Consider the following 24,484-nt stretch of genomic DNA (forward strand, 5'->3'; position numbering starts at 1 on the left):
TGATAAGCAGCAGCGCAGACACCAGGTCCGGGACTTGAGGGGTGGGGAGAGGCTGTTTGCTTTTTAACTTTTTCAGATAAAGACAGGCTGAGAGAGTGCCACCATAACACCAAAGCTTCCTCCGATGCCCTAGGGGCCAGGACTCAAATCTGGGCTGCTCAGAGGGCAAAGCACAGCACTACCCAGGTGAACTGTCAGTATTTCTCTGGCCCAAGTTGGGGTATTTTCATATTTGAAAAGGTGTGCATCTGTAGAAAACCATGTGAAAAGTTTACAAAAGGGGGGGTGGTAGACAGCATAATGGTTATGCAAAAAGACTCTCATGCCTGAGGCTCCAAAGTCCCAGGTTCAGTCCCCCCGCACCACCATAAACCAGAGCCGATCGGTGCTCTGGTGAAAGAAAGAGAGAAAACCAGGTGTTTCTGGTTAAAGGACAGACTCTCCCTGTTTGGGAAGAGGAAGCCCATAAAATTGAGGACTTTCTCACACCTCCTGCTGAGCCAGGGCTGCCCCAGCATGGAGGAAGGCCTCAGGTGGCTGTGGGCACAGACTGCATAGTTCAGGGGAACACACACCAGGAAAGCGCTTCCTGGCAAAGTCTCCACCCCCCACCCTTGCCAAAGCCCCCACAGCCGCACCCCTGCCCGGTCACCACCTGGTATGTATACATCCTCAGGACAAGGCTCTTTGACCACATAAAGTCTTTTATTGAACTCAAAAGTCAGGGGTTCCAAAGCCTGAGAAAGGGAGGCTGGGGTTCACATTCAAAGCCTAAGTCCCTACCCCGGGGGGAGGGGGGCCCTCCTCACCATCTGGCCTGCCCTCTCCCCCTTCCAGACTCAAGAGGGACTCAGCCGCTACCAGTCTAAGCTACCCCACGCTAGTTAAGTAACCCGACCCGTCCCTCCCCCCACCCCCGCCTAGCACGTGGCCAAGTCAGGCGCCCACCCAAGGGCCCCCCTGCCGCCACCGCCGCCGCCGCCCTGGCTTCCTGGATCTCGCCCAGCGCCTCCCGCTGCCTGCTTGGCCTCGCTCCAAACGCCCTGCAGAGCCGTGTTCTCAGGAGGCCCGGGGCACGGCCGCCTCCACCCTGGCCCCTGGGCTCCCCGTCCTGCCTCCCCGTCCTGCCTCCCCGTCCTGTCTCTCCAAAGGCTACTTGCTGGCTGCAGCCCTCCCGCCCGCCTGGCTCAGGCCCGGCTCAGCGGCGGCCAGCCGCGTGGGTGCGCTGGTGGCGGATGAGGTCGGAGCTCTGCGAGAAGGCCTTGCCGCAGTCGTCGCACTTGTAGGGCCGCTCGCCGCTGTGCACGCGGTGGTGCTGCAGCAGCGTGGACGAGCGGCAGAAGCCCTTGCCGCACACCGCGCAGCGGTAGGGCCGCTCGCCCGTGTGCGAGCGCTGGTGCTGGATGAGCGTGGACGAGCGGTTGAAGGTCTTGCCGCAGTCGGGGCAGCTGTAGGTGCGGCCCGGCAGGTGGGTGCGGGCGTGAATGGCCAGCACCGAGCTCTGGCCGAAGCGCTTGCCGCACTCGGGGCACTTGAAGGGCTTCTCGCGGGCGTGGCTGCGGGCGTGCGGGATGAGCGCCGAGCGCTGGGAGAAGCTCTTGCCGCAGATGCCGCAGCTGAAGGGCCGCTGGCCGGTGTGCACCCGCTGGTGGCTCCGCAGTGAGGAGTTCTGGCTGTAGCACTTGCCGCACTCGGGGCAGCTGTAGGGCCGCTCGTGGCTGTGGGTGCGCTGGTGGCGCAGGAGGTAGGAGCTGTCGCCGAAGGCTTTGCCACAGTGCGGGCACTTGTAGGGCTTCTGCCCGGAGTGGGTGCGCTGGTGCCGGAGCAGGTAGGAGCTGTCGGCAAAGGCCTTGCCGCAGCGGGGACACTTGTAGGGCCGCTCGCCCGTGTGCGTGCGCTGGTGTTTGATGAGGTCGGAGCTCTGCGAGAAGGCCTTGCTGCAGACCTCGCACTTGTAGGGCTTCTCCCCCGTGTGGATGCGCTGGTGCTGGATCAGGGTGGAGCCCCGCCCGAAGCTCTTCCCGCAGATGCCGCAGATGTTGGGCCGAGGGCCCTGGCTGCCCCGGGCACGGCCGCCCCTGCGCCCAGGCCCCCGGAGGGTCCCGGTCAGCCCCATGGGGTTCTGGAGCATCTCAAACTGGGGTGGAGTCAGCAGGGCCCCTGTGGGCATCTCAAAGGGTGGCCCTAGGGGTAGGTCCCCCGTGGGCTGCTCCGCAAAACCCTGGGTGAAGGAGTCCATCGGGTGGACTCCCAGGGGGAGGCTCAAGGGGGTCTTCTCCTCGGGGTTCAGAAGCATTTCTACACCTTCCTGGAATTTGGAACTCTGAGCTTCAAAATCAGGACTTGGGGTTTTGGGCTCAGGATCCTGGGATTCACAGCCTGGACTTTGAGATTCATACCCAGGGCTTTTGGGCTCATACCCAGGGCTCTTGGGCTCATACCCAGGACTCTTGGGCTCATACCCAGGACTTCGGGGCTCATACCCAGGGCTGCCAGATTCAAACTCGTGGCTCTGAGAATCTGATTCAGGGCTCCTGGGAGCAAATTCAGGGCTTGGGGGCACCAAGTCAGGGCTCCGGGACTCAAAACCTGGGCTTTCGGGCTCAAACCGGGGGCTCTGAGGCTCAGACCCAGGGCTCTGGGGTTCAAGCCCAAAAGGTATCTCTTCAACCTCATAGTCCCCAGTGCCTTCTTGCTGAGAAATGTCCTCTTCCTCATTTTCACTCCTGTCGCCTGCAGGATCAGAGAATTATACAAAACCCACATTGTGTGAGCCTAGAAGGTCACTGGGTCCCACCGTTCCTGGTCACACCTGTCCCTCCTCCTTAGGCGGGTCGCTGGCCCTCGGACAGGTGCTGAAATCCCCGCCACCCCTCGGCTGACCCGAGCAGGTCCCGTCCCGCCTCTTCTAAGTCCCCAGTGACCCAGCCCCCCAGTTCTCCCCCATCCCGGGGGCCACGGCCTTTCTCCCGCTCCCAGCCACGGTCCTCAGAGGGGCACTCCTCCCTCACCTTTCGGGGACCCTTCGGGGCTCCCCGTTTCGTCGGGGCTCTGCACATCCCGGGGCTCGAGGCCCCACGGCGACGCCTCCCGTTCCATCCCCCGCCGGCTCCCAGTGCGGCGGCGGCGGCGATGGCGAACGATCCAGCGACCGGCCTGAGAGCCCCGAGCCCCGGGCCCTCGCCGCCCGCCCGCTCAGCGCCGCCCTGGAGCCCCGGCCGCCCACCCCCGGGCCCGGAGGCCGGACGTCTTGACCCTGGGCCTCTCCGCTCCGCCGGCCCCTCCCCTGCCCGCGGCCCCGCCCCCGCCGCAAGGTCTGGACTGGCCCCGGAGCCCTCCCGGACCCCCACGCGTCGGGGTCTTGGGGTGGCGGCGGCGGGGGGCTCCACGACTCGCGCTGCGGCCCGGGGTGCCGCTCCAGGCCCGAGACCCCGCCGTCCTGCCCCCCGGCCCCGGGCTGGGCTGCGGCTAGCCGACCCCTTTCCCCAGCACAGGAAGTGTCCGTCCGCGGCCAGTTCCCCCCGCTGGCTAGCGCTGCGGCCGCTCTAGGAGCGACTGGAGGTGGAAACTCGTTGGCATTAACCCTGGGCTGGGTGGCCCCGGAGCTGAGGTGGGCGAGGACGGGGCGCCCCGGAGCCGGTAGGAGGGACTGGGGCAAGTGCGTGTGTCTGTGTTTTAGGTCTCCGCCGCCCGGGGGCCGAGCTGTCCGTCCCCCGGGCCCTGAGGCCGTGGACGCCTGTGGCCAAGGGCGAGACGACAAGCGAGACCAAGGTCAGAGAGAAGGAGCGACGCTTCCCGGCGCCAGCGGGGGCGGTGTCTACCTCCCCTCCCCTCCCCTCCCGGCCTTGGGGTCAGCTCCGGCCGCGCCTCGGGAACCTGAACGGACCGCCTGTCCCCTCTAGGGCTCCTCGAGCCTCTTGCAGTCTGGGACCCCCTTCCTCGACCCTCGCCCTCCACCCTGGTGCTCCTATCGCCCCCTCCTGCTGTCCCCCACTCTGGCTCTGCTCCTTCATATCTGCACCCTGCCCCCCTCCGGGAGGGCTAGGACTGTTGCCAAGGAAACAGCCCGGCCTCCCGCTTTCGGAGGCTCCGCCCCCCAGCTCCCACGGAGCCGAGCGATTGGCCACTAGAGCTCGCGCTTTTCTAGGCCCCTCCCACCACCCCTACAACTTGGCGTTAACGGTCGCCAGGGAACGGGAGGCGCCTTTCTGATTGGCTGGGCGGTGCGCAGGCCGGTTCCATCTCCCCACCTGCCTGAAGCGGCCGCAGTTGTGAGCGAGTGAGTGAGTGGGAGGCAGGTGTCTGGCGTCTCCCCTCGAGCTGGGCCTGTGCTTTCAGAACTTTGCCCGCCCCCATTTTCCCATTAAGTTTTATCTTTCTGAATAATGAAAGCCGGGGAATTTGAGGGCAGACAGTCTCCCTCCCCCGGTCTCCTTCACGCTCCGTTTCCCACACTTGCGGTCCTCCGGGGACTCGAGGGCACGGGGGTGGGGGGCTCCCGCAGAGAGGAGGCTGCTTGCTAATCGGCTTCCCGGCCTGTCCTGCCCCTTAACCCCTGGGAGCCTTTAGCCTTTGATTCCTGGATTTTTCTCTCCAGGAGGCAGGGATTCCATGGGGATTCCTTCCAGGTAAGGACAATCAAGGGAAGTGAACAGAGAATCTGGCCTTTAGGGCGGCTAAGGGCCCCTCCCTGTCCCATGTGGGCAGAGGCTGGTGGAAGATGGCGCTTATGCAGGTGCAGCTTTGGATGAAGGAAAAAGTGACTCTGGAGAGACAATGGGGTCCTATTCTTGTCCCTTTTCTACTCTAGTTGCTGGAACAGGTTTAGTTGCTTTCACCACCAGTTAAATTCCTCTGTGGGTGATGCAGGAGCTCCTAGTAGTTGTCTCATCGTCTTCTTAGATAAATGAAGGGAAGGTTAAGAGGGGTAGATAGCATAATGGTTATGCAAAGAGACTCTCATGCCTGAGGCTCCAAAGTCCCAGGTTGAATCTCCTGTACCACCATAAGCCAGAGCTGAGCAGTGCTCTGGTAAAAATAAATAGATAAATGGAAATGTCATCTTTCATCTTCCTGGAAAGAGATAACAAGCATTTGGAGAACCCTGAGCAGCAAAAGACAAGAGAGGCTAGAGAGATCATTCATCACGCCAGAACATGGGGTTTACATGCCTTAGGTCACAGGGGTTCAAGCCCCAACACCACCGTAAGCCAGAACTGAGCAGTGCTCTAGGTTCTCTCCTGTAAAAGTAAATACTTTTTATTTTGCCTTTAGGGTTATCTCTGGGGTTCAGTGCCTGCACTACTGTAGTGAACATGGAACCCTAGTAACTATAGTAACCATAGTGCACTTGCATAGTGTGATAAAGACAGAGACATGTACATAGGATAAGATGTCAACCTGAACCTGATTGGCCAGTGTAACTTTGAAACCAGAGACAAGCTAAGTATAAGTAAAGGCTCAGAAACCAGCTGAATGAAGCCCTTTCACCGTTACTGATGGGATGCCACAGGTGCTGCTAAAAAGTTAAAGCACACGCGGCTAGGCTAAGTAACCGCTTCCCCAGCAGCCTCGCTCATCTGGTCGCGCCAGCGGACGAAGGACCTCCAGTCCGGCAACACAGGCTGGTGACCACTTCGTGAGCCTTATCTGCAAACAGCTATTAAGTAAGGAGAGGTAACGGGTTGACTGTGTGTTGTGTGAATTGTGTGACCTTTCTCTGGCATCTAAAATAAGTAAAGAATTATTGCTTGACCCCGACACACTCTCCGAGTAAGTCCTTGCTCTAATTCCTTGCTCGAGATAACTACGAATCCACTGCTCCTGGAGGCCATTTTTTCCCCCATTTTGTTGCTCCTTTTGTTGCCATTGCTGTTGTTAGATAGGACAGAGAGAAATGGAGAGAGGACGGGAAGGGGGGGGAGAGAAAGACAGACACCTGCAGACCTGCTTCACCACTTGTGAAGCGACCCCCGTGCAGGTGGGGAGCCGGCGGCTCAAACCGGGATCCTTACGCTAGTCCGTGCACTTTGCGCTGTGTGCGCTTAACCTGCTGAGCTACCATCCAGCCCCCAAAGTAAATACTTTTTTATGTTTATTTTTTATTAAAGATATTTTAATATTTATTTATTCTCTTTTGTTGCCCTTGTTTTATTGTTGTAGTTATTATTGTTGTTGATGTCGTTGTTGGATAGGACAAAGAGAAAGCCACAGGCCAGACTGAGTACCAGGCCTTCTGTAACTTCTGCAGTAAAAAACGCTAGAAAACACTGCTGGCGACCTAAATCCTCAACATGTGTAAGCTGAGAAGCAGCTTTCTCTCCCCGACAGCGGGGGGTCACAGCTCAAACTTAGCAAAGGGGGCTTCTGACCTGGGAGCCTGGAGAGCCAAGCGTCACTAGGTCAAGCCGACGCCTCATCGCCTGAGTCCAGCTGAGACCTCCCCAGAAGTGCTGTGGAGGACTAGGCTCCAGCCCAGGCTGGACCTCTGGCAACATGAAAAGCTTTGTGTTTTGCGTTATCACCCTTGAGGCCATCACCCACACTCCTGGAATATATCTGGATAGTGCTGAAAGCCCACTGGTGGGTCCAGGTCCCCTGGGCCAGAGACCAGAGGCACAAGCAACCCACTGGCAACCCGGCGCCTGCGCATCCCAGCATCAGGCCTGTGGACCCATAGGTGCTTGGTCACAGCCGACTTCTGGCTAAAGCACCTGCCACACTGAGGGCAAGGATAAGGGCGCTCCCCGCTGTGGGTACGCCGGTGGACTACCAACTCAGAGCGCTGTCGGAAGCAGCGCCCACAGTCTGGGCACGGATAGGGCTTCTCGCCCGTATGTGTGCGCATGTGACGCCGCAGGTCTGAGGCATGGGCAAAGGCACGCCCGCAGTCCAGGCAGTTGTAGGGGGTCTCGCCGCTGTGAACCCGCTGGTGCTGGCAAAGGGCGGAGCTCTGGCTGAAGCAGCGGCCACAGTCTGCACAGCGGTAGGGTTTCTCACCAGTGTGAACCCGGAGGTGGGTAGTGAGGTTACAGCGCTGGGTGAAGGTCCGTCCACAGTCAGGGCAGCGGTGGGGACGCTCCCCAAGGTGGAAGGCTCGGTGCTTGCTCAGGGAAGAGACCTGGCTGAAGCCCTTGCCGCAGACAGAACAACAGAAAGGCTTTTCCCCGGTGTGGGTATACAGGTGGCGTGTCAGGGTGGACTGCCAGGCAAAACTCTTTCCACACAGGTAGCAGCCATGACGCTGGTCTGCCCGGGGGACCGGGAGATGGGCACAGAGTCGGGGGCGACCCCGGCAAGGTTTCTTGGAAGGCCGATCTAAGCCATTGGGGAGGCAGGCAGAAGGACCTTTGACAGTCTTTACGCCAGTAGATGGATCATCCACAGAAAGGATCTCCAAGACCTTAAGTCTTTTCACTTCCGTGTTGCTGGAATCTGCTGGGAGAGAAGGGAGGCTTCTCAGGCCTTGAATCCCATACCAATGGGTAACAGACCCGCCTCTTAGATAGTCAGTCACCTGTGGGACCCACCACTGCCTTTCATATTCAGTTGTGTACAGGCAAGGGAGTGACACCTTTTCTTCAGTTGCACAGGACAGAAAGAAAAACTGCAAATAAAAGAGAAAGAAAGTGCAGGGGACCCCTACATTCTGTGTCAGAGCTGGGGGTATGGGCGGCCAGGAACAGAAGACATGTCAGTTGCATCATGGAGAGGGGATATATATATATATATATATATATGTATGTATTCCCCCCACCCCCAAAACACTATAATCAGTTCTAGCTTATGGTAGTATGGGGGATTCAACCTGGGGCTTTAGAGCCTTAGACATGAGAATCTCTTTGCATAGCTATGATGCTATTTGTCCCCTGCCCCGAAATATTTGTTTTTGTTTTTCCTCCAGGATTATTGCTGGGGCTCAGTGCCTGCACCACACATCCACTGCTCCTGGAGGCTATTTTTTCCCTTTTGCTGCCCTTGTTTATTGTTGTTGTTATTGTTGTTATTGCTGCTGCTGTTGTTGGATAGAACAGAGAAATTCAGAGAGGACAGGAAGACAAAGAATGGGAGAGAAAGATAGACACCTGCAAACCTGCTTCACGGCTTGTGAAGCGACCCCCTGCAGGTGGGGAACCGGGGCTCGAACTGGGATCCTTATGCCAATCCTTGTGCCTTGTGCCATGTGTGCTTAACCTTCTGTGCTACTGTCCACCCCCAAAATATGTATTTTTTAAAAATATTTTATTTATTTGTTAATGAGGAAGATAGGAAGAGATAAAAAGAACCAGACATCACTCTGGTACATGTGCTGCCGGGGATAGAACTCAGGACCTCATGCTTGAGAGTCCGATGCTTTATCCACTGCGCCACCTCCCAGACCACTGTATTTTTTTTTAAGAGAGAGAAAAACACATGCAATGCCAGACACTGAACTGAAGACTTTATGCTTGAGAGTCCAACACTTTGTCCACAGTGCCATCTCCCAAGCCAGAGAATGACTAGTATTATTACAATGCTCAAGGACCCAAGTTTAGGCCCCTGGTCCTACCAGCAGGGGTAAAGCTGTGAATCCAGGGCTTCGAGTGTCTCTCTGTCTCTCTCTCCCCTCCCCTCCCCTCCCCTCTCAAATTCTCTGTCTCTATCCAATAATAAGTAAAAATGTTTTTAAAAGATGATCACACAGGAGTTGGGCAGTGGCGCAGAGGGTTAAGCGCACGTGGCGCAAAGTGCAAGGCCCAGCCTAAAGACCCTGGTTCGAGCCCCCCCCCCCCACTCCCCACCTTCAGGGAAGCTGCTTCACAAGCAGTGAAGCAGGTCTGCAGGTATCCTCCTCTCCCCTTGTCTTCCCCTCCTCTCTCCATTTCTCTCTATCCTATCAAACAACGACATCAGTGACAACAAAATAACTACAACAATAAAAAAACAAGGGCAACAAAAGGAAACAAATATTTTTTTAAAAGGTGATCACACATTTAAAAAAGGAAGTAAACAATACAGAAGGTGACTGAGCAACAAGTGCAGGAAAACGAGAGGTGGGAGAGAGAGAGATGGTGTGGAGCTCAAGAGAGCTTAGAGACCAAGTACTTGAGGGTAGTGGAGAAGCGGCATGCTAGAGTCCTGCAGCCCAGCCAGACCTGGGTCACACTCAGCAGCTCCTTTACTGGCTGAATCCGCAACACAGGCTGGAGTCAGTTATAACCTTAACCAGGAGTGCAAGTCAGGAAAGAACCTGAATAGCAGGCAGCAGAATTGGCAGGTCATAACGGGATGGGTCAGGCACAGAGGAAGTCCCCATGAGCCCATGAGCACCCACTAATTCACCTGCGTGTGCTTCTATCAGGCACTCTCCCGCCACGGAATCCCGGGCATCTGAAACCCGCAGTTCGGTCTCTTCTTCCACCCAGGAGATGAGGGCTGGCTTGGTGCCTCGGAACCCTGGGGGGGAATAAACAAAAGCCTACACTGCCGCAAGTCTGCCCTCCACTTGCCCGCCCCACTTCATGCGCAGGATCCAAAGGCCGGGCGGGAAGACCCGGACGCGGCCCAGACCAGACGCGGGGCCTCACCGATCGCACACAGGTGGCCATAGGTCTCGCGCATCACGTCCCGGTACAAGGACCTCTGCGCGGGCCGCAGAGACTCCCATTCTTCCGGGGAGAAGTACACGGCCACGTCCGCGAAGCTCACACACTCAGCTTTCCTGCCCTGGAGCTTGGCCGGGTTTGGTCCAGGTGAAGAGATCGGGGCCAGAGGCGGTGCCATGGGAACTGTCAAACCCGGCGAGCAGCCCGGGAGTGAGTCCACAGAGACCCCCGTGCTCAAGAACGACTCCGTGGGGCAGGTTCCAGGGTTGAGGAACGATCGAAAGAGCACGGTCGACCTCTCAAGGGGCCACTAGTGGAGTTAAAACACGAATTGTTGGCGTAAGGTACTGTTTGAGCCGGGAAACGCCTTCCTTAGAAATGGCGGCAACGACACTTGAACTTTGCCCCTCCGCCGTCGCGTCAATATGACGTCGATGTGGGCGTCCAGTGGTTTTGGTGCTCGTGCCCTCAGTGAACATGGCCGCACAGGCTACACGAGCCTGACCTTATTGTCTACGCCAGCCCACACCTGGAAGCCTGCCAGGAGCGTGAGCTGCCTGTGGTGGTGGGGGGCCTGCTGGTCAGGTTATAGCTCACCCACTGGCCTAGGATGAGAAACCTCGGCTTCACGAAGATTTAGAGCTGCCAAAGTGCGGGGAGAAAAGTTAGCCCCGTGCGATCCCAGTTCCAGTCTCAACACCCTGCCTTTGTGAATTCTCAAATCGGTCCGGGGGCATTTATCATTGGGTGTTAGCTCACCGCCAGGTGACAGTCAGCCTTATCCCAATGTCTTCGGTAAACAAAATATACAGATAGGAAATAAAAGGCAGCCTCTTTGTTGAAGCATATTTGAGTCTGAAGTTCTAGGAACTCCTTGGGGATGCATAGGGAGAGTATCTGGAATGAATTGCCAATGATGCCACAGATAGTCAAAGACTGAGAGGAAAGCAGAGATTAAGGAAAATATGCTGTATAGCAGCAGACAAGGATTTTTTTTTAAGAAAATTACTTTATATTTATTTTTTTGATAGGACAGAGAGAAATTGAGAGGGGAGGGGAGAAATAGGGGAAAAGAGACACCTGCAACCCTGCTTCAGCACTCCTGAAGCTTTCCCCCTGCAGGTGGAGAGCAGGGGCTCAAACTTGGGACCTTGGGAATGGTGATGTGTGTACTTAACCAGGCATACTACCACTTGGGTCCCTTATTTTACTATTATTTTTTAAGTATTCTATTTGTTTTTGGTTAAAGATAAAGAGAAATCAAGAGGGAGGGGGAAGACAGAACACCCACAGGGGTAGATTGCATAAGGGTTATGCAAAGAGACTCTCAATGCCTGAGGCCCCAAAGCCCTAGGTTCGGTCCCTCAGCCCCCCAACCACCATAAGCAATGAGCAATGCTTTGGTTTAAAAAAAATGGGGGTGGGGGGAGACCTGCAGTGCCGCTTCACCACTTGTGAAGCTTCCGCCAGCAATTGGGGACAGAAACTGGAACCCCGGTCCCTTGCCCACTGTACTGTGTACTTTGTACACACTAGGTGTGCCCCACTTTGCCCCTTGAGAGTGCTTGAAACTCAACAAATAGGGGGGCCGGGTGGTGGTGCACCTGGTTGAGCGCACACTAGTTATAGTGCGCAAGGACCTGGGTTCAGGGCTGCGGGTGTCTGTCGGTCTTTCTCCCTCTCTGTCACCTCCTTCCCTCTCAATTTCTGTCTCTATGCAATAAATAAATAAAGATAATTTTTAAAAAAAGAAAGAAAGAAATTCAACAAATAGGTGTGGAGCCTTCTGGGGAAGACCCAGAGTGGAATTCCTAGTCCTGGATGACCCCTTAGCTGGGACTCTGGCCAGAACGCCTGCGCAGTGGGATGCGACAGCACTGTTTGCAAGTTAGTCAGCATGGGGTGCCCATCGAGGCAGGACCCAGTGCCACATGGCAGTAGGCAGAGAGCAGGGGAGAGGGAACTGGAGAGTGCAGGCACAGAGGACCATCCCAGACTTGGGGCTCCATCACTGGTTCAGAGACCAGGTTAGTGTCTCTGAGCCCACAGGATCACAAATGGTTCCCAAATAGACCTTTTCTCTTTTGTTTTCCTGGGTGACTATTGGCAACCACAGATGATTCAAAACTTACCCTTTTTCTTTTTAAATATTTTATTTATTTATTGCCTCCAGGTTTATTGCTGGGGCTCGGTGCCTGCAATAGGAATCCACTATCATTTTTCCCATTTTTGTTTCCCTTGTTTTTGTTTTTTTTAAGATTTTATTTATTTATTTATGAGAAAGTCAGGAGAGAGAGAAAGAACCAGACATCACTCTGGTACTTGTGCTGCTGGAGATTGAACTCAGGACCTCATGCTTGAGAGTCCAGTGCCTTAGCCACTGTGCCACATCCCGGACCACTTGTTGCCCTTGTTATTGTTTCCAGTGCTGTTGCTGTTGTTGAATAGAACAGAGAGAAATCGAGAGAGGAGGGGAAGATGAGGAGAGAAAGATAAGACACCTGCAGACCTGCTTCACCTCCTGTGAAGTAACCCCCTGCAGGTGGGGAGCCAGGGGCTCCAACTGGGATCCTTATGCCATGTGCACTTAATCCACTGCCCTACTCCCCTGTTTATTTTATTTTAATGACAGAGATACAGAGAGAAAGAGGGAAATACCAGAGCACCACTCATCTCTGGTGCTGGGGATGTACCTGGGAGCTTGGAGCCTCAGACATGAGTCTTTTGCATAACTATAATTATGCTGTCTCCCTAGCCCCAAACTTATATTTTCTTCCATTAATTTTACAAGGTTTGGGGCTGGGTGTTGGTGCACCTGGTTGAGTGCACATTTTACAATGCACAAGGACCCTGGTTCGAGCCCCAGGTCTCACCTGCAAGGGGAAAGCTTTACAAGTGGTGAAGCTGTGTTGCAGATATCTCTCTATCTCTCTACTTCCCCCTCCCCTCCCGATTTCTGGCTGTCTCTCTCTAATAGATATAATACAAATAATAATAAATAATATAATTTACAAAGTTTGGGTCATAAAACACTCTCATTTGGATAGTGCACAGCTTTGCAATATGCTTGACCAGGTTCGAGGCCGGCCCCCACCACACTGAAGGAAGCTTTGGTGCTGTGGTCTCTCACCCTCTGCCTCTATAATAGTAATCTAAGGAAATTTGGGGGGACAGGCTCAAACCCATATCTTTGCATGGATCCTTGCACTTAGTACTGTGTTTAACCAGGCGTGTCACTGCCTGCCCCCTGGAAGTCACTCTCTAGCAGGGCACTAAGCAGTGAAGCCCTCTTCCTGCAGTCGCTCACTGGCCGTCTCTCTGCCCAGACCCCAGTTCTTAGGTTACCCTCAGCTGAGCTCCTGCCCCCATCTGACTGTTCAAAAGACATGGCAAGAGGGGCCAGGTGGTGGTGCACCTGGTTAAGTGCACACACTACAATGCACAAGGACCCGGGTTCAAGCCCCTAGTCCTCACCTGCAGGGGAAAAGCTTCATAGGTGGTGAAGCAGGGTGGCAGGTGTCTCTGTCCCTTTCTTTTTTTTTTTTTAATGTATATAATCTTTTTTTTTTTTAATTAAAGAAAGGATTAATTAACAAAACCATAGGGTAGGAGGGGTACAACTCCACACAATTCCCACCGCCCAATCTCCATATCCCACCCCCTCCCCCGATAGCTTTCCCATTCTCTATCCCTCTGGGAGCATGGACCCAGGGTCATTGTGGGTTGCAGAAGGTAGAAGGTCTGGCTTCTGTAATTGCTTCCTCGCTGAACATGGGCGTTGACTGGTCGGTCCATACTCCCAGTCTGCCTCTCTCTTTCCCTAGTAGGATGGGTCTCTGGGGAAGCTGAGCTCCAGGACACATTGGTGGTGTCTTCAATCCAGGGAAGTCTGGCCGGCATCCTGATGACACCTGGAACCTGGTGACTGAAAAGAGAGTTAACATACAAAGCCAAACAAATTGTTGAGCAATCATGGACCCAAAGCTTGGATTAACATTCTCTGAATGTTAATTTTATAGCCTGACACATTACTGTATTGCCTGATGATTTCCAAAAGCTTCTTGCTAGATTCCTTAGGTTTTTCCATGTATACTATCATGTCATCTGCAAATAAGGAGAGTTTGACTTCTTCTCTTCCAATCTGTATTCCTTTAATTCCTTGCTCCTGCCTGATTGCTATGGCAAGAACTTCCAACACTATGTTGAATAGTAATGGTGATAGTGGGCAGCCCTGTCTAGTACCTGATCTGAGTGGAAATGCTTCCAATTTTTCACCATTGAGTATGATGTTGGCTGTAGGTTTGCTATATATAGACTCCACTATCTTCAGGAATTTTCCATCTATTCCTATTTTTTGTAGTGTTTTGATCATAAAGGGATGTTGTATTTTGTCAAAGGCTTTCTCTGCATCTATTGATATGACCATGTGGTTTTTGGTCTTGCTTTTGTTGATGTGGTAGATCACATTGATTGATTTACGTATATTAAACCAACCTTGCATGCCTGGGATAAACCCCACTTGGTCATGATGAACAATCTTTTTGATATACTGCTGTATCCGGTTGGCTAGAATTTTGTTCAATATTTTCGCATCTATGTTCATTAGAGATATTGGTCTGTAGTTTTCTTTTTTGGTTGTGTCCCTGTCTGCTTTTGGTATCAGGGTGATGTTGGCTTCATAGAAGCTGGCAGGGAGTATTCCAGTGTCTTCAATCTTCTGGAAGACTTTTAAAAGTAGAGGTATTAGTTCTTCTTTGAAAGTTTTGTAGAATTCATTTGTAAAACCATCTGGTCCAGGACTTTTATTTTTGGGAAGATTTTTGATAACTGTTTCAATTTCATTAGCTGTGATGGGCCTGTTCATGTTATCCACTTCCTCTTTACTTAGTTTTGGAAGTTGGTAGGTATCTAGGAAATCATTCATTTCTTGCAGGTTCTCTAGCTTGGTGGCATATAGTTGTTCATAGAAGCCTCGCATGATATGTTGAATTTCTGCAGTGTCTGTTGTGATTTCTCCTCTTTCATTTACTATCCGATTTATTTGGGTCTTCTCCTTTTTTTTGTTTTGTGAGTCTGGCTAAAGGTTTGTCGATTTTGTTTACTCTTTCAAAGAACCAACATTTACTTTCATTGATCTTTTGTATGGTTTTCCTATTCTCAATGTTATTTATTTCTGCCTTAACTTTAGTAATTTCTGTCCTTCTGGTTGCTTTAGGATTCCTTTGTTGTTCTTCTTCTAGGTCTTTAAGATGTGCAATCAGGCTGTTTATTTGTGCCTTTTCTTGTTTCCTAATGTGTGCTTGTATAGCTATGAACTTCCCTCTTAGGACTGCTTTAGCTGTGTCCCAAATATTTTGATAGCTTGTGTCTTCATTTTCATTGAACTCTCGAAACATTTTGATTTCTTCCTTGATTTCCTCTTTGACCCAGAAGTTGTTAAGAAGTGTACTGTTGAGCTTCCACATTTTGGCACTGTTTCTAATCTTTTGTTGATTGTTAAGTGTTAGTTTAATTCCACTGTGGTCTGAGAAGATGCTTGGGATGATTTCAGTGCTCTTGAATAGGCTGATGCTGTCTTTGTGGCCTAACATATGGTCTATCCTTGAGAATGATCCATGTGGATTTGAGTAAAATGTGTATTCCAGTTTCTTGAGATGAATGACTCTGAAAATGTCCAATAGTTCTAGTTTATCTATCTCTTCATTTAGCTCCCTTATGTCTTTATTGATTTTCTGCCTGGATGATATGTCAAGTTGAGATAGTGGGGTGTTGAAGTCCCCTACTATGATTGTGTTACTGTTAATATATTGCTGTAGCTCTTTCAGTAGAAGTTTGATGTATTTAGATGGCTTCTCATTGGGTGCATAGATATTAATAATTGTTAAGTCCTCTTGATTGACTGATCCTCTGAGCAGTAAGTAGTGTCCATTCCTATCTTTTTTAATCTTATCTATTTTAAAGTCTATCATGTCAGATATGAGAATAGCTGTTCCTGCCCTTTTTTGTGGGCCATTGGCTTGAATGATAGTTTTCCATCCTTTCACTTTAAGTCTGTGTTTGTCTTGTTGCGTTAGGTGAGTTTCCTGTAGACAACATATTGTTGGGTTGTGTTTTCTGATCCATCTTCCTACTCTGTGTCTTTTAATAGGTGAATTCAGTCCATTGATATTTATTGATATCAAAGATTGAAGATATTTTAACGCCATTCTTGTAGAGTTTTAGAGTGTTTTGATATATGTTCTATTTGTGGTGGTCTGGTTGTTTATAGGAGACCTTTCAGAACTTCTTTCAAGGCAGGCTTGGTGATGGTTGCTTCCTTCAACTGTTGCTTGTCTGAGAAGGTTTTGATGCTTCCATCTAGTCTGAATGACAATCTAGCAGGATATAGTATTCTTGGCTGAAAGCCTTTCTCATTGAGCACTCGATAGATATCTTGCCATTCTCTTCTGGCCTGTAGTGTTTGTATGGAGAAGTCTGCTGCTAATCTTATGGGTTTTCCTTTGTAGGTGACTCTTTGTTTTTCTCTTGCAGCCTTGAGGATCCTTTCTTTATCCTTATTCCTTTCCAATCTAAGTATGACATGTCTTGGTGTCTTTAGGTCTGGGTTAATTCTGTTTGGGACCCTCTGGGCTTCTTGAATCTTTATGTCTTTGGTGTTGTCTAGACTAGAGAAATTTTCAGCTATTATGGCCTGGAGAATGCTTTCTTCCTCCCCTTCTCTTTCTTCCTCTGGTAAGCCAATAATGCGTATATTGTTTCTTTTGAAGTCATCCCATAGGACTCTGTTGTTGTTTTCAGCATCTCTTAATCTCTTTTTGAGATCTCTTACTTCTTTTTTAGTTGTCTCTAATTCATCCTCAATCTTGCTAATTCTGTCTTCAGCCTCATAGATTCTATTCTCTCTGCCCTCTACTGCTTTCTGGAGTTCATCTATTTTGTTGCCCTGCTCTGATACTGTTTTAGCTTGTTCAGTTAGTTGCCTTCTTAGCTCAGCGATTTCAGCTTTCAGCTCTCTAATAACCATGAGATAATTAGAATTTTCTTCCATATTCTCACTTGTTGTTCCTGCATTTCTGATTACAATTTTTTCAAATTCTTTACTCACTCCTGTTATTATTTCCTTAGCTAATGTTTGGATGTTGAACTCGTTGTTTTGTGCTTCACCCTCTGGAGGACTTTTAGCTGGACTCTTGTCCTGGTTCGAGTCTCCAATATTTTTTCTTGTTGTTTTAACCATTTTATATAAGTTAACAGTTTTTTCAATCCCTGAGTTGGAGTTCAGTGGTGTAAAAGCCTTTTTTTTTTCCCCTGTAGGCTATGGGAGCCTGAGGGCTTTTAAACTATCAATAGGCTTCTTGGCTTAATCACTGACTCCTGACCAAGAGATAAAGCAGGGTGTGGCAGAGATACTCCAGTGGTTATGCATAGAGACTTTCACAGCCCCTCAGCTATGCCACCGAGAGGCATAGGTCTTCTCCTGAGTTTCCAGGTCAGATCTCTGTACCCTGGTGTCCCTCCCTGTTGCTGCTCCAGACTCTGAGGGCAGTAGCAATGGAGACTCAGAGTTGCACTTGGTGAGTCTCTGGGGAGCCTCCTCCTCCCTTCAGCTGTCCCCTTGTTGTGGAGCAGACTGGAGGTGGTGTCTCCACTGACAAACTGTCGAACTAAGCAGCCACTTAATCTCTCCTTAGGCCCCTCTCTCCTCTCTGTCACCAGCCACGCGTGTTTGTACTCACGGGTGATTTACTGGGTTCCTGTGGTCATTCTAGTCCTGTCCTGTTTTGGTCCGGGTGGTCTCCTCTGGTATTCCTAGTTGATCCGGGAGAGGAGAGGAGAGGAGAGGAGAGGAGAGGAGAGGAGAGGAGAGGAGAGGAGAGAAGAGGAGAGGAGAGGAGAGAAAGCGATCTGCTGCTCGTAGCTCCGCCTCCGGAAGTCCTCTCTGTCCCTTTCTACCTCCCTTTCCCTCTCAAATTTCTGTCTTTATCCAATAATAAATAAAAAAGGAAGGGGGGCTGGACAGTGTTGCAATGGGTTAAGTGTACAAAATACAAAACACAAGGACCCACACAAGGATCCCAGTTCAGTTAGAGCACCCGATCCCCACTTGCAGGGGGTCGCTTCACAAGCAGTGAAGCAGGTCTGCAGGTGTCTATCTTTCTCTCCCCCTCTCTGTCTTCCCCTTCCCTCTCAATTTCTCTCTGTCCTAGTCAATAAAACAGGAAGAAAGTGGCCACCTGGAGCACTGGATTCATAGTGTAGGCACCGAGTATTAGCCATCACGCTGGAGGAAAAAAAAGAAAGAAAGAAATCTCTGGGCTTATATCACTTCCCAGTTTTGCTGCCTTAGAGTGGTAACATTTGGAGAAAAAAAAAAATTCATATCCTGAGTCTGTTAACTCCTGCAAATCATGACTCCTATCCACGTGCACACCTCCCTCTTAATAGGCTTCTTCACACTTCGGAGGTGTAAAATGTTGACCTTGGGGTTGCGGAGATAGCATAATGGTTCTGCAAAAGACTTTAAAAAATATTTATTTCCTTTTGTTGCCCTTGTTGTAGTTATTATTGTTGTTGTTATTCATGTCGTCATTGCTGGATAGGACAGAGAGAAATGAAGGAAGGAGGGGAAGACAGAGAGGGAAAGACACCTACAGACCTGCTTCACCTATTGTGAAGCGACTCCCCTGCAGGTGGGAAACTGGGGGCTCGAACCAGGATCTTTATGCTGGTCCTTGCGCTTCGCTAGCCCGGCACGCACCATGTGCGCTTTACCCACTGCACTACCACCTGACTCCCTGCAAAAGACTTTCATGCCTGAGGCTCCAAAGGTCCTAGGTTCAGTCTCCAGCACCATCATAAACCACATGACACCTCACATGCTCTCTCCTCTTCTCTGGGTGTTTCTGTATCTTTCTTTCTTACTTTCTTTTAAAAATATTTATTTATTTATTCCCTTTTTGTTACCCTTGTCATTTCATTGTTGTTGTTATTGTGTCGTTGTTGGATAGGAGAGAGGGAAGACAGAGGGGGAGAGAAAGATAGACTCCTGCAGACCTGCTGCACCGATTGTGAAGTGACTCCCCTGCAGATGGGGAGCAGGAGGCTGGAACCGAGATCCTTACATAGGTCCTTGTGTTTGGTGCCACATGCACTTAACCCGCTGCGCTACCACCCGACTCCCTGTATCCTTCTTTCACTCTCATTAAAATAAAGAAATATGGGGGCCCAGGAGGTAGTGCATATAGTTCGAAAGCACAAGGACCAGCCTAAGGATCCTGGTTCAAGCCCCCAGCTCCCCATCTGCAGGGGGGTTTGCTTCACAAATGGTGAAGCAGGTCTGCAGATGTCTATCTTTCTCTCTCCCTCTCTGTCTTCCCCTCCTCTCTCCATTTCTGTCATATCCAACAACAATAACAGCAACAACAATGGAAAAAAGATGGCCACCAGGAGCAGTGGATTAGTAGTTCAGGCACTGAGCCCCAGCAGTAACCCTGGAGGGAAAAAAAAAAAAGAACTAATGTTAGCCATAATTAATTTTCAGCAACAGTTTATTGCACATTTACTAGGTCATACATATTATATTTAAAAAAAGGTCAGTCTGCAGAGGAACTTGCTCCTTTTGAGGTAGATATCATTGCTCCCATTTTACAGACGAGGAGGAGCTGGGCCTCAGGGAGGGTCTGGGACTCACCAGCTCTGCCTCTGCCCACTGCTGAGGCAGGGTTTCTGTCCCTTCATCCCACTCCACTCCACTCCCCCGGTGCCCTGCTGTCACCGTGAAGCCAGGGCTTAGTGTGTTCCCCATCTCGGAGCCCTCTCCAAGCTAAGCCCCCCCCCCCCCGTGTTCACCCATCATATTGATATACAGCAAGAGGGGTTTTCTGAGACAGTGGGGGTGTTGTTGGCTGCACCTGCTGACAGTCCAGCACCTGCCTGTGTTTCCTTAAGATAGGAGAGGGGTGTCACGTTGAATCGATTTGGATTCCCCCCTCCAGATCACTGTTCAGCTCTGGTTTATGGTGGTGTTGGGGATTGAACCTGTGACTTTTGATGCCTCAGGCATAAAAGTCTAAGTCTTGCAGAACCACTATGCTCTCTTCCTAGCCCTGGACTTTAATCTTGACAGGCACTTTTTCTTATTTTTTTTTTACAAGTTTGGAAACTTGACTCCTTGCGGGCAGCCCAAGGACTGTGGGTTTTGGTTCCCAAGTTCCGGGCTCAAGAACCTAACTCTGGGACCCCTGCATGGCCGGCAGCCTGGGCTTCAGCCGCACTCCTCGAAGATGTCCGGGTAGTGGCGAAACAGCACGGGCGGGTCTCGGTCGCTGCGCACCGGGGCCCCCGGCACGGCCCGGATTCCAGGCCGCCGGCCCCGCCGCCCGCCAGAGCAGGAGCGGTGGATCCACTGGTGCGCCTCCACCGCGAACTTCCTCTTGAAGCGCATGCCGCACTCGGGGCAGGGGAAGGGCCGCTCGCCGGAGTGCATGCGCCGGTGGCTGACCAGCAGCGAAGGGTAGGTGAAGCGCCGGCCACAGTCCGCGCACACGTGACGCCGCTGGCCCGTCTGGGCATCAACCTGGGCTGCCTCGCCCTGGTGGTCCCAGGCTGTCCTGGCAGGGGGGTGCGCCGCGGCCGAGGCCTTGTCCTTTGGCTGGTCTGGCTTGGGTTTAGCCAATTCTCCAGGCAGCCCCTGACCCAGCAGCGGTTTTCTGGGTCCCTCAGTTCCAGGATCTCCCTCCAGTTCCATCTTCTGGTTTGGGCCGTCTCCTGGGAAACAGGAATTGTGTAACATTTTAAAACGCACTTACTCAGACTGTTTTTTTCTTTTTTTGGGGGGGGAGTAGAGGTGGGAGGAGGCATAGTGTGTTTGATGAGTCAGGGAAATGCCAGAAAAGCACTGCCTAGGGACAAAACACAGGCTTTGGTGGGTAAATAAAGTTCAAATATGTATTTTTAAATTCTTATCTTTATTTATTGGATAAAGACAGCCAGAAATTGAGAGGAAGGGAAGCTAGAGAGAGGGAAAGAGACAAAGACATCTTCAGCACTGCTTCACTACTTGTGAAGCTTTCCCTCCCTCGCAGATGGCCACCTGATGCTTGAACCTGGGTTCGTAATTATTGTTACATGAGCTCGCAAACAGGTGCGCCCCCACCCAGCCCCTGGTTTTGTTTACTTTCTTTCAACTTTATTTATTCTTTTACCACAATACTGCTCAGCTCTGGCTTGTGGTGCTGCAGGGAATTGAACCTGGGGTCTTGGAGTCTTAGACACAGAAGCCTATTGCATAACCATTATGCTATCTCCCCTGCCTTTCAAAGCTCTTAAGATTGATTTATTTCTAGGGCCAGGTGGTGGTACAAGTTACCATGCATGAGGACCCTAGTCCCCACTTGCAGGAGGGAAGCTTCAAGAGCAGTGGAACAGTACTGCAGGTGTCTCTCTTTTGCTCCATTTCCTCTCCCCTACTCTGTTTCTTTATTATTTTTTTCTTTAAAAATTTTTTAAATTATCTTTATTTATTGGATACAGTCAGAAATTGAGAGGGAGGGATAGAGAGAGTGAGAGACCAGAGAGACACCTGCAGCACTGCTTTACCACTTGTGAATTTTTCTCCTTGCAGGTGGGGACTGGGGGCTCGAACCTGGGTCCTTGCGCACTGTAACATGTGCGTTCAACCAGGTGCACCACCACCTGGCTCCCTCTCCTACTCTGTTTCTCACTGTATCAGAATAAAGGGGGAAAGTAAAGAATGATCTGGTTCCTTGTGTGTCAGATGGAAATCATTAAGGTTTCTTTAACTCCTGGCCTTGGGAGGTCTAAATGTCAAACACTTAGTAAATAACTCAATAAACCGTGTTTTTGAAGGGCAAGACTTTCAAAGAAGAGAAAACACATTTCTCTGAGACCTTTTTTTTTTTTTTTTTTTTTTTTTTAGATTTTATTTATTTATGAGAAAGATAGGAGGAGAGAGAAAGAACCAGACATCACTCTGGCATGTGTGCAGCTGGGGATCGAACTCGGGACCTCATGCTTGAGCATCCAAAGCTTTACCACTGCGCCACCTCCCGGACCACCTCCAAGACCACTTTACTAAGCCCAGGAAGTGGTGCAATAAATAGAGTTGGACCATCAAGCATGAGGCCCTGAGTTTGATTCCTGTGTCAGATCCATGTGCCAGAGTGATGCACTGGTCCTCCCCCCCTCCTTTTTTCATAAATAAATTGATGTAAAAGAGAGCGATGGTGTGACCTACGTTCAAACCCAGCTCCCACTGAACTGGAAGAAATGGATGCTGTGGTCTTTCTCTTTCCCTCCTTCTTTCTTTCTTTTTCTTTCTTTCCTCCAGAGTTTACTGGGGCTTGGTATAAACACTACAAATCCACGGCTCCTGGATGCCAGTGTTTCCACTGGATAGGACAGAGAGAAATTGAGAGGAGAGGAGAAGATAGAGAAGGAGAGAGAAAGATAGACACCTGCAGACCTGCTTCATGGCTGGTGAAGCCAACACCCACCCCCCGCAGGGGGGTAACTGGGTGCTCGAACCCGGATCCTTGAGCTTCCAACGATGTGTGCTTAACCCGGTACACCACTGCCCAGCCCCCTCCGTCTGAGACTTATCTAAAAAAATTTTTGAAAAAAAAAAATGGAGGGGGGGTTGGGTGGTGGCACACCTGGTTGAGCACACGTTGCAATGCTCAGGGACCTAGGTTTGAGCCCCCAGTCCCCACCTGAAAGGCGAAGCTTTGCAAGTGTTAAAGCAGTGTTGCAGGTGTCTCTCTCTGTCTCTGTCCCTCTCTATCACCCCCCTCTCTCAATTTCTGTAATAAATAAAGACAATAAAAAAGAAATGAAAAAGAAAAGGGAAAATGGAGGTAGAGGGCAAGGAAGATAGTACAGTGCTTTATGCACCAGATTTTCATGCCTGAGATCCCAGAGGTCTCAGGTTCAGTCTCCGGCAGAGGTAGAGCTGAGCAGTGCTCCAGTCTCTCTCTCACTCATTAAAATAAAATAAATAAGCTTGGGGGGGGGGTGAAAAGATAAGGAAGGAGAAGAGCCAAGGCATCAATTACTGGGCACTTTTTCTTGATTCACTTTGTTTTGCTTGAGGAATGAAAAAAGTCAGACCTGAAGTTGCTTCCATTCTTAGGGAGTTTTAGTTATTCCTGGAGAAGGAGGAGAATGAATGGTGCTGAGAGGGTGCTGAAATCTGGACTGGGACTCCAACCTTCTCGCCTCAATATGACTACTGTCCCACATTCTGAAACGGTTGCTCCAGGTCTACCTTCTGACCGCCTGGACCATCCCAACACCAGTTGGCTGTTAGTGATGCTGCAAGTGGGGGGGTCTGAAAGAAAACCTAGCTGAAGTGGAAGCCCTGCAGCACCAGGTGGTGGTGAGACTGGGGCCAATCCCTCACCTCTCCGAGCTCCTCCCAGGCTCTCCCCCTCCTCTGGATCCTGGGCAGCAGGGCTCCAAACCTCGCTCTCCTGTTCCATCCAAGAGATCAGGGCTGGTTTGGGGCCTGGGAATCCTGGGAGAGAACAGGATCACACAGAGGCTGGCCCGGGAAGGTGGCATCCCCCTGCCAGGGCGGGGACACCTTCTCCAAACTTGGGTTCACCCAGGACGAGGGTCTGCCAGGCTCCTCCCACAGGGGGTACCTGAAGACCCGGGGATGGGGATGTGGCGGTGCTGCTGGAATAGTGCGGGGTGGGGGGCTCGCAATCCCCATCACAAGCGACTCTTCTGTGCCATCTCCCCTGGGCACCCCGGTGGAGCAGGAGGGGGCTCTGACCCGGGGCCTCACCGAGCGCGCCCAGGTGGCCGTAGGTCTCCCGCATCACGTCCCGGTACAGGGTCCTCTGCGCGGGCCGCAGACACCCCCACTCCTCCGGGGAGAAGTACACGGCCACGTCGGCGAACCTCACGGCCGCGGGCTTCTTGTAGCAGCCAGGCCCGCTGGGCCCGGGTCTCAGCGCCAGGAGCGGGGCTGGGGGCGGCGCCATGGAGCCTCCCAGCCCGGAGCAGCGGCCGCCGGCTCCCCGTCCTGGCGTCGGCCTTCGTAGTTCGCGGGAGAGGCCCCAGCCCGGCGTCCGAACTCGGCCGGGGAGACCGAAGTGGCAAGGACGGGCTGTTAGGGCTGCGGGGAGGCTGATGGGGACACTCCCCCTGCCCCGATCCGGTGTTTATTCACTCCATGGCAGCTCGGACCTAGACGCTCGGGTCAAAGGAACCACCCGGAAGGTGCCTTCAGAAAACATGGCGCCATGTTGGTATCAGTTGTCACTGACCGTTATTCAGGATGCCACTTCTCGACCATGGCAACCAGGAATCTTGCCTGGCTTTTCTGGCCTCTTGGACCACTCGCCCTGGAATACGAGGCGGCTGCAGGTGGGCTTTGAGGAGCGGCGGGAGTGTAAGGAAGAGAAGGAACACTGGGGGAGTCAGGGGCGCCTTCTTGCCCTCAACAAAGATGGAGCCGCCACTTCGCGCAAGCGCTGGTGATTGGCTGCGAGCAGGAAGCCGCGCAGCCCGAGCGCGCGACCGCGGGGCTTTGAAAAGCGCGGCGCTGGAGCTCGGGGCTTCGGATCAGTTGGGTCCCAGCCAGACCCTGGGACCAGGGGGGTAGATTCAGGATACCAGGCTTTGAGGGAAGGGATGTGCTAGGTCAGGCTGGAGCTGGGGTGGGAAAACTGACATTGTGATGGTTTTCCACATTAATGAACTCGACTTTAAAAAATAATAATAATAATAATAATAAAAAGTAGTAAAAAGGGACCCGGAGGTGACGCAATGGGTTAAGCTTTGAACTCTAGGGAATCGGCATTGCATGTAGCGGAGGGATGCACTGGTTCTTTATCATCATCAATCTATTTTTAAACCAAAACACTGCACAG

The 24,484-nt window shown here is 51.7% G+C and overlaps 3 protein-coding genes across 5 annotated transcripts; all 3 read right to left on the reverse strand.

Annotated features, from left to right (window-relative positions):
* Nucleotides 1-686: 686 nt before the first annotated feature.
* On the reverse strand, nucleotides 687-3,451 carry ZNF768 (zinc finger protein 768). The gene is made up of 2 exons (XM_007536143.3): nucleotides 3,012-3,451; nucleotides 687-2,733 (listed from the first exon to the last, which is right to left on the reverse strand). The coding sequence occupies exons 1-2, from the start codon at nucleotides 3,097-3,099 to the stop codon at nucleotides 1,199-1,201; spliced, it is 1,623 nt and encodes a 540-aa protein (XP_007536205.1). The 5' UTR covers nucleotides 3,100-3,451; the 3' UTR covers nucleotides 687-1,198.
* A 2,694-nt stretch (nucleotides 3,452-6,145) lies between these two features.
* LOC103125389 (zinc finger protein 764) lies at nucleotides 6,146-10,011 on the reverse strand. 2 transcript variants are annotated; one of them, XM_060173100.1, is made up of 3 exons: nucleotides 9,567-10,011; nucleotides 9,322-9,435; nucleotides 6,146-7,437 (listed from the first exon to the last, which is right to left on the reverse strand). In XM_060173100.1, exons 1-3 carry the CDS (start codon nucleotides 9,760-9,762, stop codon nucleotides 6,536-6,538), a joined length of 1,212 nt encoding a protein of 403 aa, XP_060029083.1. In that variant the 5' UTR covers nucleotides 9,763-10,011; the 3' UTR covers nucleotides 6,146-6,535. The 2 variants fall into 2 exon arrangements, with proteins under 2 accessions (XP_060029083.1, XP_060029084.1); XM_060173101.1 differs by having other exon boundaries at nucleotides 6,148-7,434.
* Nucleotides 10,012-19,114: 9,103 nt separating this feature from the next.
* On the reverse strand, nucleotides 19,115-24,034 carry ZNF688 (zinc finger protein 688). Of its 2 annotated transcripts, XM_007536144.3 has the most exons (3): nucleotides 23,395-24,033; nucleotides 23,005-23,118; nucleotides 19,115-20,351 (listed from the first exon to the last, which is right to left on the reverse strand). In XM_007536144.3, exons 1-3 carry the CDS (start codon nucleotides 23,591-23,593, stop codon nucleotides 19,849-19,851), a joined length of 816 nt encoding a protein of 271 aa, XP_007536206.1. In that variant the 5' UTR covers nucleotides 23,594-24,033; the 3' UTR covers nucleotides 19,115-19,848. The 2 variants fall into 2 exon arrangements, with proteins under 2 accessions (XP_007536206.1, XP_060029086.1); XM_060173103.1 differs by lacking the exon at nucleotides 23,005-23,118 and having other exon boundaries at nucleotides 23,395-24,034.
* Between the last annotated feature and the right edge of the window lie 450 nt (nucleotides 24,035-24,484).

This window comes from Erinaceus europaeus, chromosome 15 (genome assembly GCF_950295315.1).
Source record: "Erinaceus europaeus chromosome 15, mEriEur2.1, whole genome shotgun sequence".
NCBI lineage: Eukaryota > Metazoa > Chordata > Mammalia > Eulipotyphla > Erinaceidae > Erinaceus > Erinaceus europaeus.